Genomic DNA, 18,937 nt, shown 5'->3' on the forward strand with positions numbered 1-18,937 from the left:
GAAGAGGATAACCGGGGAAAGAGTAGGACCCATTAGGGACCAAGGGGGAAATTTGTGGGTGGAGCCAGAGGACATTGGTAGGGTGTTGAACGAATACTTCACATCTGTCTTCACCCAAGAGAAAGAGGATGTAGACATGGAACTTAGAGAGAGAGACTGTGAGGTTCTTGAGCAAATTGTCATAGGGATTGACAAGGTATTGGAGGTTTTGGAAGGCTTAAAAGCGGACAAATCTCCAGGTCCGGGCGATTTGTGTCCCAGGATGCTGTGGGAGGTGAGGGTGGAGATTGCAGGGGCTCTGACCCTAATTTTTAATTCCTCTTTGGCCACGGGGGAGGTGCCAGAGGACTGGAGAACAGCTAATGTGGTCCCACTATTTAAGAAAGGTTGTAGAGATAAGCCAGGGAACTACAGATCAGTGAGTCTCACATCAGTGTTAGGGAAACTATTGGAGAAAATTCTGAAGGAGAGAATCTATAACTAGTCGGAGAGGCAAAATTTGATTAGGAATAGTCAGCATGGCTTTGTCAGAGGGAGGTCATGCCTAACAAATTTGATTGAATTTTTTGAGCATGTGACCAGATGAGGGTAGTGCAGTTGATGTAGTTTACATGGATTTCAGCAAAGCCTTTGACAAGGTCCCACATGGGAGACTTATCAAGAAAGCAAATGCACATGGGATATAAGGTAACTTGATAAAGTGGATTCAAAATTGGCTTAGCTGTAGAAGACAGAGAGCGATGACAGACGGCTGTTTTAGTGACTGGAAGCCAGTGTCCAGTGGCGTACCACAGGGTCCCCTATTGTTTGTCATTTATATAAACGGCATAGATGACTATGTGGGGGGTAGGATCAGTAAGTTCGCGGATGACACAAAGATTGGCCGATTGGTTAACAGTGAGGTGGAGTGTCTTAGGTTACAGGAAGATATAGACGGGATGGTCAAATGGGCAGAAAAGTGGCAGATGGAATTTAACGCAGAAAAGTGTGAGGTGATACACTTTGGAAGGAGTAATATGACACAGAAGTATTCAATGAATGGCCTGACACTGGGAAGTTCCGAGGAACAAAGGGACCTTGGCTTGTTTGTCCATAGATCTCTGAAGGCAGAAGGGCAGGTTAATAGGGTGGTGAAAAAGGCATATGGGACACTTGCCTTTATCAATCGAGGCATAGATTACAAAAGCAGGGAGGTCATGTTGGAATTGTACAGAACTTTGGTAAGGCCACAGCTGGAGTACTGTGTGCAATTCTGGTTGCCACACTATAGGAAGGATGTGAATGCATTGGAGGGGGTGCAGAGGCGATTCACCAGGATGTTGCCTGGGATGGAACATTTAAGCTATGAATAGAGGTTGGATAGGCTTGGGTTGTTTTAACTGGAGCAGAGAAGACTGAGGGGTGACCTGATTGAGGTGTACAAGATTATGAGGGGCATGGACTGGGTGGATAGGAAGCAGCTGTTTCCCTTAGTTGAAGGGTCAGTTACGAGGGGTCACAAGTTTAAGGTGAGAGGCGGGAGGTTTAAGGGGGATTTGAGGAAGAACTTTTTTACCCAGAGGGTGGTGACGGTCTGGAATGCCCTGCCTGGGAGGGTGGTAGAGGCAGGTTGCCTCACATCCTTTAAAAAGTACCTGGATGAGCACTTGGCACGTCATAACATTCAAGGCTATGGGCCAAGTGCTGGCAAATGGGATTAGGTAGACAGGTCAGGTGTTTTAATGCATTGGTGTAGACTCGATGGGCTGAAGGGCCTCTTCTGCACTGTATTATTCTGTGCTTCTGTGATAGGATGCATGCATGAGACAGTGTGAGTGATACCTCCCACCATGATGATGTAAGCGATCACATGATAGACTGGAGGAAGAAGCAGCATGGCTTCAGAGGTGTCATACAGACTCACGTACAACTGTATATAGTTAAAATGTAATAAATGAGTTAATGCTAAAATTACTGAAGACTCAGTAATCTCTCCTCGCTAGACTAACCAAATATACAGTGGCAGATTAATCAAACATACAAGTATCACTTGTGAATTTAGACATTCTACTTCTAACCTTTCATGTTTCTATCTACTATATCATGAAAAATCTTGAATCTAACTAGTAACACGCCAAGTCTGCATGCCGTAATCAAAGTGCCAGACACATGTACCACAAAGTATTATCAGTCACACTTTTCTGATCAACTTAAATATATAAAAAGTAAAACCTCCACCTTCAATCACAAAAAAGGAAACTGCATTAACCCAACTAATCAAATCTCTAGTTCAATAGTTTGGCTTTCATCTTTCTTCCTAACTTAAACCAATTCAGACAGCTAAAAAAAGGATAGCACAACAAATATTAAAAAATTATACTATTCTGGACCTGATCTTCACCAGAAAACCAGTGATCTAATAATGGAAATTCTTACAACATGTTTTGATGCACAGATCTATCCCTCTTCCTGAGGCTCGAGTCCTAGTTCAAAGCAAATTTGGAATTTTCACAAGGACCGTGGATTCTGAGGACTTCCAGCTTCTATTGACAAATTCAACTGTGTGTAACAGCAAAGCCACATGGAGTTCATAGAATAATATATAGGAATATTGGAACTGAAGTAGGCCATTCAGCCCCTCAAGCCTGTTCGACATAGCTGATCTGTAGCTAATTCCATCCATCCATCATGGCTAGCAAAAATCTGTTGATCTTAGTTTTAAAATTATTGACTGAGCTAGCACCTACTGCTTTTTGCGGGAGAGTTCCACACCACCAGCTTCTGCATGAAGAGATGTTTCCTAACTTCTCTCCTGAATGGCATGCCTCTGATTTTAAAGTTATGTCCCCTTCTCCTAGACTCCTCACCAGGGAAAAAGGTTTTCCCTGACTACCTTTCAAAAATTCTATTAATATCAATCAAATGAACCCCTAACTGTCTATATTCCAGGGAGTACAGCTTGGTTTATGTCACAGCTCATAATTTAACTCTTGGAGCTTTGGTAACATTCTGGTGAATCTGCACTGCACCCTTTCCACGGTCAATATATCCCTTTTAAAAGTGTGATGCTCAGATTTGTACATGGTACTCTAGATCTGTTTTTTAAAAATTCGAGCATCGGTGGCAAGGCCAGCATTTATTGCCCATCCCTAATTTCCCTTGAGAAGGCGGTGGTGAGCTGCCTTTTTGAGCCGCTGAAGCCCTTGGGGTGTAGGTACACTCACAGTGCTGTTAGGGAGGGAGTTCCAGGATTTTGACCCAGCCACAGTGAAGGAACGCCGATATCGTTCCAAGTCAGGATGGTGTGTGACTTGGATGGGAACTTGCAGGTGGTGGTGTTCCCACATGTCTGCTGCCCTTGTCCTTCTAGGTGGTAGAGGTTATTGGTTTGGAAGGTTGGAAGGTGCTGTCGAAGGAGGCTTGGCGAGTTAACCAGGATTTTGTGTAGCTGTAGCAAAACATCCTTCCCTTTATATTCTAGCCCTCTAAATATATTCCATTCGACCTTTTGATTATTTTTGGACCCCCATTGCATTTTAGTGAAATAAAAACAGAAAATGCTGGAAATGCTTCAGAAGTCTGGCAACATCTATGGAGAGAGAAACAAAGTTAATGTATCAGGTTGATGGCCTTTCATCAGAACTGATCTGTGTACACGAACCCTAAATCTCTTTGGACTTCCACTTTTCCTAGCTTTTCACCATTTCAAAAATACTTACTTCTGTCCTTTTTTGGCTCAAAATGAATGATTTCACACTGAAATCCATCTGCCATAGTTTTGCCCACTCACTTGATCTATCAACGTCTATTTGTAATTTTATGCTCCTGTCTATACTACTAACTATGCCACTAATCTTTGTGTCATTGGCAAATTTGGATATATGGTTCTCTGTTGTATTTTCGAAGTCATTAACATATATAATGAATATTTAAGTCCCCAGTACACATCCTTGCAGGACAGCATTGGTCACTTCCTTCCAGTTTGAGAACATACACATTGGACGGGATTTTAATTTAAATAAGATGGTGGGAAAAGGGGTGGTCGGTCACTTCAAACCGCCTTTTGGATTGGTTTGTCAATTTCCCATCGGGGAACTGGCACACTCAAAGTTTAAAAGGTGCTGCCGAGAGTGGAGGAGGCAACAACTCGAGATCAGTAAATGGCCATTTAAGTTACTTAACCAGCTGGTTATCGACTCGTTAAGGGTTAGTTTTGAATGATCTTATTAAGGCACATGATCCACGCCGGGTCTCAACCATGACAGGGAGGAGGAGGAGCATACACAGTGGAGAGCAAATCAAACTGCGGGACAGCAGCAAGAGGCACCAGTAAAGATGGAGGGCTCAGAAAAGGCCCTCATCAAAGGCAACTGGCTGTGCAGTCAGCAGCATTATCTATCATATCTCTTCACTCTTGGCAAGGGCATTTTAGTGGGGTGGGGGCGGCTTTTTTGGGGATGGACGGGTCCTTCAGCTTATGGGCCTCACAGCTTCTTGAGAGGGGATCCAGGAAGACTGCACATTCCAAGTGAAAGGAAGGAAGGACATTACAGGAAATGGGATCAAGATACTCCGAGATAGGATCAGCTCCCAATAAAGATCAGCATCTGCAGGAGCAGAGGCAGCTCCCTGGGCAACAGGGGCACAGGGGTGAGGAACAAGGGGCAGGACGACAACGAAGGTGATTCACTTAGTAAAGGTTCTACTGCCAAAGGAGAAACTTGTCAAAGTGTCAGTGCTGCACAAGATGTGTCTGTCCAGCCAGATGATTGCTTACTTGTTTGCTCCCGTTGAGGGTCATTCGAGGGTTCACAGGAACAGTCGCCATGGCTCTCCTTTGGCTGTAAAAGTCACAGTGGCTTTGTACTTTTTTGCAACCGGGTCCTTCCAAGGAGCAGCAGCAGACATTGGTGGCATCTTGTTGGCAGCATCACAGCAGTACATCACAGAGGTACTGGATGCTCTGTTTGAAAGGGTAGGGGATCACATTGAATTCCAGGTTGATAGCAGCGCTCAAGCTCAAGGGGCAGTGGGATTTTCCTCTTTTGCTGGATTCCCTCAGGTACAGGGAATGTGGCCATCAAGGCACCGACTAACCAGCCACGAAGATTCCTCAACAGGAAGGGATTCCACTCCCTAAATGTCCAGCTGGTATGTGAACCATACCAAGTGCTTTATGCAGGTATGTGCACGCTAACCTAGAAGCTGCCGTGATGCCTTCTTCTTTCAGCAATCCCAGATGCCACAGCTCTTCATGGAGCCATCAGAAATCCATAAATGGCTGATAGTGTATAAGGCTTACCCTGTGAGGAAATGGCTGATGATTTCAGTTGGTAACATTGCGACAGAGGCTGAGAGACACAACAACTGTTGCTACCTGAGCACAAGGGTCATCATTGAGCAGGCCAACGGCCTTCTGAAGATGAGGTTCAGGTGCTTTGACCAGTCAGATGGTACCCTCCAGTACACTCCCTCAAGTATCTCACACATCATGGTGGCCTGCTGCGCATTTTATAACATAACCCTCTAGAGAGATGTCGACCTTGAAGAGAGAGAAGCGCTGGAACGGCACAGCTCCTCAGAGGAGGAAGAGGAGGAGGAGGTGGTTGAAGATGGAAAATGGAAAATGATTCCCCCATGCCTTTTCATGGCACTCTTGATCGCTGGAGTGAACCACCAGCTGGGGCGCAGCTGGCATCCACTCCATGCCTCTTTGCGCCACTGAGCAGTCAATGTTCCAGACCGTGGCATGCATTCTGTGCATGTCAGTGCGCTGCTCCTGCATCCACTCTGAGTGATGTTGCACATGGCTGTCCATGAGGTTGGCCACACTCTCAATGGAGGAGCTCATGTGCTCAAAGCACGGAGACATTGTGGAGCGCATGAGATGAATGGACTCCTCCATTCTCAACCCAATGCCTCAGGGAACTCCGACATGTGGGTGCACACATCACACACTGGTAGAGCCATCTGTTTCATGACTCCCAAGGCTCTGCATCTCTGTCCTGCTGAACAGGGCTGCGTCTGTCCTCCATCCTCAGAGGGGGACTGGGCACAGCTGACTCTGCCTCCCCCGTATTCTCCTGCTCTGAAGGGAAGTGCGCTTCACCCTCTGCTACCATCTGTAATAACACATGAGCACCCACCGAGGTGCGAGTGAATGCACTGGTGGAGGGGGAGCAGGAAAAATCTGGCAGTGCAGGCTCTGATGTGTCTTCTTCCTCTGACACCTCCAGAACATGTTGGCGGTAGCTTAACTCCTCCCCCTCTGCAGCTGGCCCAGTGGCAGATATAAGAGAAGGTGGTCACGAGAAATCAGCACAATCAACAGATACTTCTTCTGCTTATAATAATGAGACGACAGCTTATACATTAACAGCTCATTGCATGGGGAGGATTGCCATGTATCCCCTGAAGCTGGGGATGTTGAGATCTTTTCACCCTGTCCATGTTGGACTTCCGTTTCTCTATCTCCAATGTCTCGCTGGCTTGCCACTCTGGCCAGATCAAAGACCAGCTCCTTGAAATCTGTTAGTGATTCGAGCTGGGGCTCCCTACTGTCCAAAAGTGCCCCCTCGCTCTCCCTGCCGTTGTTCTCCCTTTTGGCCTGCGAGGTGAAGAAAGATGCCATTAGGACAACAATGCCTCTTTCCCTCACCACTGCAGCTTTTCACTCGCACAGGATGTTGCAGACCTGCCTGTAGCCTATTGTCCAAAGCCGCTCAGGTAATGAACTATGCTTCTCGGTCATCTGTGCTACTGAGTACACATCTCTCCTATGGTCAGGAGAACTCTATGTGCCCTCAGGATGCCCTTCATTTTTGCACTCGGGTGACTGCTGACTAGGAGACATGCCAACTGGGTCGATTGTTGAATTCACCTTGCCGGAACTAAGCAGGTCTTTGAAATGTTTCCTGCACTGGACCCAGTTCCTCTTCACCACTCCTCTGCTGCTGACCTCGTGAGCCAGCTTCAGTCATGCCTGCTTGGCCTGTCTTACAAGCTTTCTCGTGCTGCTGGCAGGGAACAGGATGGCTCTCTATGCTGTCTTCTCCTTGCATTATTGAGGCAGACAGCAACCACAGCAAGGACTGCCGCTCCCCCTTTAAATCAGGCACACTCGTCCATGACCCGTCTCCTCCCTGCATCCTCTGCCCCTAATTGGGTGACATATGTGACTCTGGGCCAATTAAGTGCTTTGCCAATTGCAATGTGTATGTGCATTGCCAACACGGTGTGAGGTTGGGACCTGGAAATGAATGCAACGCCGGGTCCCGACCCTGGAATTGAAATCCTGCCCATTATCCATTCCCTATATTTTCTACAACCTAACCTATCTCCTAACAAAATCAATAATTTGCCTTTAACTCCATGAACTTTAACTTTAGCTAACCATCTTTTATGAGGAACCCTATCAAATGCTTTCTGGAACTCCATATAAACTACATCCATTGACATTCCCCTGTCTGTTACTTTAGTTATGCCGTCAAAAATTCAGTTAGATTTGTTAGACATGACTACCCTTTACAAATCCATGTTGGCTCTTTAATCAGCTTAAGTTTCTCTTTAAGTGCTCAGTCACTCTATTCTTATTGGTAGATGCCTATAGCTTTCTCACATCAGATGTTGGAATAACAGGTCTATAATTTCCATGTTCATCTCCCTCGCCTTTCATAAAATACTGGATCACATTTATAATTTTCCAAACTAAATGACCAATTACTGAATCAAGAAAGTTTTGGAAGATTATGGCTGAAGTAGCTGCAATTTCCTTAACTACGTCCTCTAAAATCTTGGTCCTGGGGATTTGTCAGTCGTTAATGCTGTTCACAGAGTTCCAGTCCTTAGTTTGTTATTAGAATGTCTGGTATATTATCCTCCTTCTCGACTGTGAGGACTGACACAAAGTAATTATTCAACAAGTCTGCCATTTCCTTATTTTCATTTGCAATATTACCCACATTTGTTTTTAAAGGGGCGGCACAGTGGTTAGGACCGCAGCCTCACAGCTCCAGGGACCCGGGTTCGATTCTGGGTACTGCCTGTGTGGAGTTTGCAAGTTCTCCCTGTGTCTGCGTGGGTTTTCCTCCGGGTGCTCCGGTTTCCTCCCACAGCCAAAAGACTTGCAGGTGATAGGTAAATTGGCCGTTGTAAATTGCCCCTAGTGCAGGTAGGTGATAGGGAATATGGGATTACTGTAGGGTTAGTATAAATGGGTGGTTGTTGGTCGGCACAGACTCGGTGGGCTGAAGGGCCTGTTTCAGTGCTGTATCTCTAATAAAAAAAAAACTTTGACTACCCTTTTTCTTCATGTAATCATAAAAACTTTCTGTGTTAATCTTGTTATCCCTCACAAGTACAGCACAGAAGGAGGCCATTTGGCCCATCCTGTCTGTGCCAAACTCTTTGAAGGAGCTAACCAATTAGCCCCACTCCTCTGCTCTTTCCTCATGGACCTGCAATTTCTTTCTTTTCAAGTATATATCCAATTCACTTTTGAAAGTTGTTGCTGAATTTGCATCAAGTACCAATTCAGGCACTGCATAACAACTTGCTGCATTAAATAAAAAGTTTCCTCATCTCCCTTCTATTTGTTTTGCCAATTAACTTAAATCTGTGTCCTATTGTAGTTTTCCCTCTGCTACTCTGGAGCCAGTCATACATGAGATGCACAATGACAATCCCTGCCACATGAGAACCATTTATTAATAAATATGAGGCATAAGTAACACAAAAAACAAAAAAATGTACTTGTCAGTGTTTATATAGTAGGAAGTATGAAATAAAAATCCTAAGCTAATGGTACTTGCTTTTGTTACACTAACGGATGGTTGATGTTTGCACCGGAACTAGAGCAGGTGCGTTAACGTGAAAAGAAAACGAGATATGAACCCCCAGACCAATTTTAAGAATTACACAAGATTTCATGTTTTAAAACTTTTTTGTATCAGCAAAACTAAAAGAAATCCCCAATTAACTGAATCGTACTTTTTAAGTAGCTGATATCCTAAATTACGAAGAAAGGTATTTTCTTTACTTATTAAAATAATTGAAAACTGCACACCATATTTATATGTTACACAGTCTTTTTTGATGGTGAAATCCTTTGTGGTTAAAAGTCCCAAAGTCCTCCCAGTTGCAACGGGTTGGATTTTGCAGACCTTTTCAAAAATCAATGTCCACTTTGCTCACTTCTCTGACCTGGACATCTGTGAATAAGCTGATTCCTGGTGATCCTTCTAGTTTTCTATTTCTCCATGAGCTTCAACTTTCAAAACAGGTTCACTTGGCTTCCGAGAACAGGTGTTCCTTCTCTCCTTCGGGCTACCATAACTGGTTGTTTTCCTTTCTTACAGCCTGCTGTGAGGCTGCAACCGCTGAGCCCCCTTCTTACAGTCTGTCTGCCTTCAGAAAGTCTGTTAAATTTTATCTGGACTCAAAAGTCAAGAGCTTATTGTACTGTTCCAGTATGCAGAGTCCAGAAGTCTGGTTTCATAGAGCCACTTGGCCTTCCATTTTTCGCGGGTGTTAACAGTTGCCTGGTACATTGCAGCTTCCGAATTACCGACTCCTTGTTTTAGAACCTGAAAGTGTGGGAGGGAAAAACCCTTGTTCTTCAGGTGCTAGCTAAGCAGTCTCTGTTTTTCAAAAGAAAGTCTTTGATCTGTGTTCTCTGGTGTCCTGGAACTCTGGTGTCCTGGAAACCAAGACTTCTGTCTTGTCCTCACAGACTGGAGGTGAGGTCACCTGACCTTACAGACTCCATCTTAAATTTTTAAAAATCACAATTTTTAAAACATAATCATGTTATAACACAGGATACTCATGAAGAATTTGATGCTAAACTTAGGCATTTTGACTACATTCTCGCCTTGATCGTGGCACGTGACCAACAATTCAGTGGGGAAAATGCTAGAGTCCATTATAAAAGATGTAATAGCAGAGCACTTGGAAAACAATAACAGGATTGGACAAAGTCAACATAGATTTACAAAAGGGAAATCATGACAAATCTACTGGAATTTTTTGAGGATGTAACTAGTAGAACAGATAAGGGAGAACCAGTGGATGGGGTGTATTTGAACTTTCAGAAGGCTTTCGATAAGGTCCCACGTAAGAGATTAGAGTGCAAAATTAAAGCACATGGGATTGGGGGTAAGGTGCTGCCATGGATAGAGAACTGGTTGGCAGACAGGAAACAATGAGTGGGAATAAACGGGTCTTTTTCCGAGTGGCAGGCAGTGACTAATGGGGTACCGCAGGGATCAGTGCTAGGACCCCAGCTATTCACAATATATATTAATGATATGGACGAGGGAATTAAATGTAACATATCCAAGTTTGCAGATGACACAAAGCTGGGTGGGAGTGTGAGCTGTGAGGAGGATGCAGAGAAGCTCCAGTGTGATTTAGACAGGTTGAGTGAGTGGGCAAATACATGGCAGATGCAGTATAATGTGGATAAATGTGAGGTTATCCACTTTGGTGGCAAAACAGAAAGGCAGGTTATTATCCGAACGGTGATAGAATGGGAAAGAGGGAGGTGCAGTGAGACCTAGGTGTCCTTGTGCACCAGTTGCTGAAAGTAAGCATGCAGGTGCAGCAGGCAGTTAAGAAGGCAAATCGTACGTTGGCCTTCATAGCGAGAGGATTCAAGTACAGGAGCAAGGATGTCTTGCTGCAATTATACAAGGCCTTGGTGAGACCACATCTGGAGTATTGTGTGTAGTTTTGGTCTCCTTATCTGAGGAAGGATGTTCTTGCTATGGAGAGAGTGCAGCGAAGGTTCACCAGACTGATTCCTGGGATGGCAGGACTGATATATGAAGAGAGATTGGGTCGATTAGGCTTGTATTCACTAGAGTTTAGAAGAATGAGAGGGGATCTCATAGAAACCCACAAAATTCTAACAGGACTGGACAAACTAGATGCAGGAAGGATGTGCCCGATGGTGGGGGAATCCAGGACCAAGGGTCACAGTCTACGGATAAGGGGTAAGCCATTTAGGACCGAGATGAGGAGGGATTTCTTCACCCAGAGAGTGGTGAACCAGTGGAATTCTCCATCACAGAAAGCAGTTGAGGCCAAATCATTAAATATATTCAAGAAAGAGTTAGATATAGTTCTTAGGGCTAAAGGGATCAAGGGATACGGGGAGAAAGCGGGAACAGGGTACTGAGTTTGGATGATCAGCCATGATCGTATTGAATGGTGGTGCTGGCTCGAAGGGCCGAATGGCCTACTACTGCTCCTATTTTTCTATGTTTCTAATTCATGATCTGAGTCATTGGAGATTTGATGGTGGGAATATACTTCCCAATACCAATGACAACTTTAGTAAGAATTACTGGGAAGTAGAGGAAGAAAAATACCTTTTGTGATCCTGTGAGTTAATGAAAAAAGATAGAAAGTTTTGGGAAGGAGGGAAGACAGAATAAACAACCACATATTGCAGTCCACCACATTGTACAATATTTCATAACTGAGAATAAGAGGTTTTGGAAATGAAAGATGAAATTTACTTACATCTTAAGTAAGTTTAGTAAAGTGTGGGGTAGGTGGACATTATTACAAATAGTGCAATAGTGAGGCCCTGCATCTTTCATCATCAGTACAGTGTGTAATATTTGCACCTTGCACTAGTTATGTGATATATTGCTTCAGTAAATCTACAAGGCTGGGTAAACCACTGTCATATTTAGGCTGAGCAGGTCTGCAGTAAAGGGAAAAAATGTACTCTAGGGTCCATAAGCAATACTTTGGCTGATCTTCTAGTATAACTTATGTATGTTGAGAACAGCAGAGGTCCCGTACTTCTGTCTCGATTTATCCTGTAGTCAAGGTAATTTAGTTAGTGTTATTGCCACGGTTTATAAGTTAGACTATAAGGCAACATATTATTTCCACTTTTATCTCAAAACTTTTCCAATTTCATACCTTGCAAAATGCATTGTGAAAGACCAAATATAGAACATCGAGCACACTATTATCACCCAGCAGTTCTGCTATACGATTATATAAAATCAACACATTTGTTAGGCATCACCTGTCTTTCATAAATCTGTGTTGGCGTCAATATTCTTGCCTTTACTTTTGTTTAATGTGTTTGAATTGCTTCCATCATAATAGAATCCAATTTGCTTCCTGCTGTAGGTAGTGAAGGCAGAACATTTTCTGAATAATGCACCAGACTTGGTTTTCTTTTAAAAGGCAATTTCTGACATTCATTCTGTATTTAATGAGCTGCAAAAATTTTCATCTATAACTTCCACTACTTCCACTCTCATTTCCTTAAGTATTTTTGGATTCATTCCATGCAGTTCTGCTACCTTATGAAAATTGTCGTCGTGCAGGTTTTTTAAATGGCCATTTCACTGCTAATCTCTATTTTCTCCATGAGTTAAGATTTATCTCATTTCTTCCCGCTATTATAAGGGGGCACAGCAATGGTTTCTGCAGCACAGACTGATGTAGGAAAAAGTTAAATGTCTGCTTTCTCTCTCACTACCTCACTTTTAATACCTTTTGGCCTCATTAATGTTTAATCAGGTTAATTTTATTCAGTGCACAGTAGTGCACTAGGGTAAACCTTAGAAATAATAAGTTAAAATTTCTGGTTGGAAACTCCAGTGATCCTAGTCCTAGAATTCAGCTCAACCATCATTGCATTCTGAATTGGATTTATTTACATCGGCCAAAAATTAACAAATTAATTTTTAGAAGAGCTAACTGATAAGAGGAACTTTGATTTGTAAACATCGGTGTTCTATGACTGATTTTCTAGTCTCAGGTTCTTTGCTTTTAGAGCAGGAAGGATTAGAGATCAGGAGCAGCCCTGGCTGGAATTAGGCCTGTCTTATAAGAGTGCACAGAAGGGCAAGAACTCCAAGAATCCCTGCCAAAAATTCATTAAATTGGTCGATGCCACATCTGGCCTGTATCGAAAGTGCAGCTGGTGCTGAGAGCCAGAATGTCAATACAGATTGCATCTACTGGGCCCCAGTTAAGGTACTGGGACTCTATCAATAAAGTACAAAATGCCATTTCCAAAGAATAGGAACAGGTTCATGTGACATTGTGAGGTTTACTAACACAGGCTTTGTATGTCAGTTGAGAAGATACGATGTTCACTGTACAGAAGAAGATGGTTATCCAGATCAAGAAAGTAAGCTGCTGTGAAACATATTCTAAAGGATATCACTAATCTATTATTCATGTTACAAAGCGAACTGACCTCACCTGACATATTTTGAAGGACAACCAATATTGCAGAGTTTAGTAAGTCAGATAAATAATTGGAACCCACTTTTACAGAGGGTGGAGAGTTTGGCCGGAATTTTACCGCACCCCAACGAGTTGGATGGTGGTGGGGGGCGGGAGTGGGTGTGGCGTAAAATTGAGCGGGAGACTCCAGGAGGCCTTTCTGGCCCGCTCCCGCCTCCGCCCCACTTTATGTGGGCTGGGGAGATGGCGGGGGGGGGGGGGGCCAGAAACAGGCCACTTAACAGGATTTCACTTAACAGGATTTTACCCATGGCAAGCGGGCATCTGGGAGACATGAAAGGCCAATCAGTGAAACCTGGTGACCTCTCAGCACACCAGGGGGGTCCTGGACAAACGGGTACAGGGTGCCTGATTGAGGGCCGCCCCCGCTTCTGCAACCATCCCCAGGACGCGCCCCCCCTCCCCCCCAAACGACCATCCGCGCCTCGCCAGGCATGACCGATCTCCCTGGCGAGGCAACACTTTCATACAGTCAGTCGTGGCTCCATGTCCTCGGCTGGGATGCAGTCCCAGCAGTGGCCACCGCTCCTGGTGGTGCTGCTGGGACTAAGAGCTGCCGCCCCGATGATTGGCCGGCAGCTCCATGAGGTGGGACATCCTCCCTCAAGCGGATGGAAGTTCCGCCTTGGAACAATTAAAGCCCGGGGACCCGTAAAATACAGGTCAGATCCCCGGGCTAGGGGAAGCGGGTTCGCCACTGACTTTTACGTCGGTAGCCAGCTCCCGTCCGCCCGGTGTAAAATCCAACCCTATATTTTTAATTAGATAATTCAGCTATACTTAGCTCATTGAAATATTCTTTCATATTCTGGAGAGAGAAGGGAGTTACTGAAAAAGAGTGGTTAGAAAGTTGGACTTGCTACCACGAGGGTCAGTTGAGGCCAGTAGTACAGATGCATTTAAGGGGAAGTTAGATGAAGGAGAAAGGAATAGAAGGTATGCTGTTAGCATCAGATGAAGATGGGTGAGAGGAGGCTTGTGTGGAGCATAAACACCAGCATGTATCAGCTGGGCCAAATGGCCTCTTTCTGTGCTGTATATTCTACGTAATTCTAAAAAACCACTTAATTGTGTTGGTCATAGAATCACAGAATAATACAGCACAGAAGGAGGCCCTTCTGCTCATCAAGTCTGTGCTAGCTGTTTTGAAGATCAATCCAGTTAGTCCCACTCCTTTTCTCTTTCCCCATATCTCTGCAGTTTTTTTTCCCTTCAAGTATTTATCCAATTCCCTTTTGAAAGCCCTTATAGAATCTGTTTTCATCACCCTATCAGACAGTGCATTCCAAATCCTAACCACTCATTGTACAAAGATGTTTTTCCTCATGCCGCCTCTTTGGCTAACCACCTTACATCTGTGTCCTCTGGTTATCAACCCTTCAACTAATTGACAGGCTTGGCTTCCAGTCAGACAGGGTGAACTCTGGAGCAGGCAGCTTGGCCAGGTAGGTCTGATCCACAACCTGAGGGTGGGGTGGGGGGGGTGGGGGAGTGTCGCGGGGAGGGGGTAGATCTGATATTGGGAGTGGGTCTAATCTCTGACCTCAGGGAAGGGGTCCAATCCCTGACCCTGGGGTGGGGTATGATCTTTGACCAAGCGGGTGGTCCAATACGTTAGGGTCCGTTCCACAACCCTGTAGAATCCAAACCCTGAGCCCAGCCAACACTGCATCACATTTAAAGAGCACGTTCAACACAGAAGATAAACCACTGCAGTTACTCATCTGCTGACAGTTTTGAACACTTAATTTACACTGTGTTTAATGCTAATGAAATATAATTTTAAACCAAGACATTTCAGCAGCTCTCCATACTTGGGTTCGTTCTCATCTTTATGTGCTGTTTTATGTTATCAATGTGTTTCCCAGGAGATGGAATGAATGCTAGACAGATAATGTATAATGAACACCTGGGAGTGAAAGAGCATAATGGATGTTTCAGCGTGCTTACATGGGAAGTAATGGATCGTTGGAAGTGACCAGTAGGAAATTAAGATTCACAAAATATTACAAGCCATAAAAGCAGACTATAAGTGATTTATAATTCTCATATGGACCTAAGCATAAGATTACTGGTTTGAACTCATTCCAAGATGTCTTTTTTTATACTGCGTCCTGTTAATATTGACAATGTGGATAAAGTGGGAACACTAGCCCTTAATATTGCACTAACTATGTACATACTATGGGTATGTGATGACATTTGCAGGAAGGGTTAGCAATTCTGATGCCACTGCTATAGACCAGTTAAGGAATAACCTGCAGATACTTGCTTGGAAATTCTGTACAACACATCCAGCAAAGATTTTAACATAGAAAATAGCACATTATTAGTGGAATAGGTTATCAGTGACATTTTAAGCCTCTGTTTTCTTCAGTTCTCTCTCTTCCCCCTCCCACTCTCTCCTGACAGAGAGCTGGGGAATGGAGTAAGCATCTGGCCATTTTGAATAGCTGTTTCTTTCTACACTGCTGCACTGATCCACAGAACTAAAGAAAAATATCACCATTATTTATTGAATGGTGCAATAATGACAACTAGCAAAAAGGTGCTGAAATTCTCAGTAACACTTCATAAAACCAAAGAGTTTCACTGTTGCTGAAAACCTTTCAAAAGTTCCCTCACATAACGAGACATTTGTTCTTAGTTAAATAAAAGCAAAATACTGCAGATACAGGAAATCTGAAATAAAAACAGAAAGTGCTGGAAACACTCAGCTGGTCTGGCAGCATCTGGGAAACTTCCCCAGCAGCATGACTGCACCAGGAAGTTGTCCCGATGCAGTCCCATTTCACCGGCCCATCTGCCTCCCAGCCTATTGCTCCGAGGCTGGGAAAATCCAGGCCTTCTGTTTTGGAAGAGGTCAGTTTTTGTGCTTGATGGTTCCTGCGCTCACACTGGTGACCTTTGTAATTTTCAAAATGTGTTCTTAGAGTGACAGGGGCCTCAAGGGTGCAATATCCAAGACAGCAGCATTATCACCCGAACATCTTACGTAGAAAGTAATGGATAGTTGGAGGTGATTGATAAAAAAAATTAAGGTGCACCAGATATTACAGGCTATGAAGGTAAAGCACAACTAGTTCATAATTATTACACAGGCCCCACTATAAGATTCCAGCCTTGAATTCATTCCAAGGTGTCTCTTTTTAAATTGCATTTAGCATTTAACATCTGTGGTGTAAACACAGATTGTAGAAATCTTTGTGTACATTTTTTTTTAAATGAGATGGTGCTAGGAAGGATATTTCCCAAACAGATCAGTTTGTTTATCCCTCACCTGCATGAGTCTAATCATCCTTTTTAACTGCAGTAGAACACTCTCTAAAACTAGCCAGCTCTGAAAAGCTTCAGTAAATGCTACAACTTTAAAAACCTACGAAGGATAGGAGAAGATACTGTGGTAGCTGAAAAGTAAACAGAGACTAACACAAGTACAGTCCAGTAACAGGGAATTGAGGATAGTGGGCTGATTCAAGGAGTTATCCTGTATATCATCTTTGAAATAACTTAACTGTCTACCCATTATTTCTTAATAAAGTAAAGTCATGCTACTAGATAAAGTAATATGGGGATCTGGCTCGTGCTGTGGCTAAGAACATTGTTCTAGTCCCTCTGGAATTGCATCTAGCCTGGACTGATGAGGTGCAAGTCACTTCACTCTGGCCACGCTTGTAGGGAGCATGGTTCATAGGAACAGTGCCTCGCTTCTATCAGTGCTGCTTTCAAGGGCAGCTTCCTGCTGGGAGCACATGATTAACAAATTTACCATGTAAAGTGAAGTGGCTTTGGGTAGTCTTAAGTCAGTTTCCAGTGTGCATTAATCCACAGCAAAACAAAAGGACATTATTCAGTGCTAGCAAATTGGCAGACGATAGTAGAGAAATGGAAATATCAAATAGGTACAGAGAGAGATGTTTTTAGAAAGGTGAGACACATTGTTGGGCAGAGAACTGAACAGAACACAATGATTGATGCTGACATAGATTTCCAAAGTGGAAAAATGTCCAGCACTTACATCACTCGTTCTGATGAGCACAAAAATATAAGCCAAAGGGATAGGAATGGACAGGCCTGTGTGGTCAAATCACATTTGATGCTGTGACTAAGTGCATATGAGTATCTGATTTCCGGTCTTTTGCGTTGCCAATTCAAGCTTCCTTCTAATGCTCCTGGGGTTTGTGTTTGGGGGTCACTTTGGTGCCAGCTTTTGGACTCGGTACAATGAAGGCACTGTACCTAAGCATGGCTGGAGGCAACCTGCTTCTATACAACTTGTCCTTTACGAACGTAATGTTTCGGACTCCTATTTTGACTTTTTGTCACTGTTTTCATGTACTGAAGGGTAATTCTCATAAAAGTATGACTGCCAAGAATCAACTCACACGTTGTAATTTCATGCCTGAACTAGTCAGTATAGACTTAGATTTTCAACTTCTGCATTAACGACAATAATTCACAGGAGGCTGAAACAGCCAACCTATTACAAAATGCAGTTATGCCTGGACACGCTGTAAACTGCTGTGTATCTGAATTGTGCTGTGCATGGAACACCTCCGATAGATAATGTTCTGAGGCTGCATTGCCAACTGTGCTGTACTTTTTTCCATCTAGGTTCTGCCAACCCCTCATGATTTAAAAGTTCCTAATAAGCAGGGAGGTTGAATGTTTTTTTTAAAATCAATAAGCAGTCTGATTTTAAACATCGAACCACTAGGGCTCAAACAATATGGTACACTCTGCCTGTGCTGCAATTCCTGAATGAAATATGCAATAAAAACAGTGACTATTTGCTCCCACATTTGCTCCCAGGATTTACTGAGACATTTTGGTGAAGTTGCAATGGACAATGTGGGACAGCTGACTCTTTTCAGGAATAAACATTGAAGGTTCAAATACAGGACTTGGATCAGAGAGTGAGGCTGCCTGGAGTGAAATGTCAACCTCCTTTGTCAGCAGAGTTTCAAAGTGCTTGAACAGAGGCAGAAAAGATAGTGAATGGTGTCTCCCAGGTCCATAGCATCTGTATACAAATATGATTGATTTTTGAATGAAATAGTTGAATCAAGAGAGCAATCAGTGCTGAAGTCATTGTTGACACCTTTGCACAGTTTATGGACATTGGATATCGTCTGCATGGTGCAAACCAAATTTGTCAGTAACAGAATCTGCAGGGAAGTAACCATGCAAAGTATCCAAATAAATCTTGCCCTTTTTCTGCACAGTTGGCAAAAAAGCCTCAGGACACAATTTTAGCACAGCACACAAACAGCTTGCATGGTGACATCTCAATATTGAAAGGGATGTTCTGTGCATATTTGTCACCAGAATCTGTACTGGACTCCACTCACACAAAGAGAGAAGTGCCCTGGTCACAAAGCTCGCTGTCTGTCTGGGTGTTCTGCCAACTGCTAACATTTGGATGTCTTGTCTGTGTTTCCAGAAAAAGTCTTTTTCCACCACAAGCGAATGATTCCAAAAGTACATAAACGATGGTTCTAAAAATTAAAATAATAGGCTACTTATATATTTATGGAGCTACACTCGATAAAATAAAGTTCCCCTGATTCTGACCATTTGACTTTCAATGGCCCATGCCCCTGTTGAAAGGTACAGGAAATATCAAGTGAGGGATGTTATTCTATGCCAAGGGAGCAAAGGTGGTCATCCTAGC

General features: G+C 43.6%; 1 protein-coding gene across 2 annotated transcripts in view; it reads right to left on the reverse strand.

Annotated features, from left to right (window-relative positions):
• LOC137375409 (sodium/hydrogen exchanger 9-like) overlaps window positions 1-18,937 on the reverse strand; it is a 490,009-nt gene that overhangs the window by 25,154 nt on the left and 445,918 nt on the right. The window contains exon 15 of one of the 2 annotated variants that reach the window (XM_068042593.1): window positions 8,746-9,745. The exons of the other annotated variant lie outside the window; for it this stretch is intronic. Within the exon in view, the coding sequence (XP_067898694.1) occupies window positions 9,723-9,745 (23 nt within the window). The 3' untranslated portion in view covers window positions 8,746-9,722. Of the gene's footprint in view, window positions 1-8,745; window positions 9,746-18,937 lie in introns of those variants that run through there. 2 annotated transcript variants of the gene reach the window in all.

Source organism: Heterodontus francisci, chromosome 11, assembly GCF_036365525.1.
Source record: "Heterodontus francisci isolate sHetFra1 chromosome 11, sHetFra1.hap1, whole genome shotgun sequence".
Taxonomy (NCBI): Eukaryota; Metazoa; Chordata; class Chondrichthyes; order Heterodontiformes; family Heterodontidae; genus Heterodontus; species Heterodontus francisci.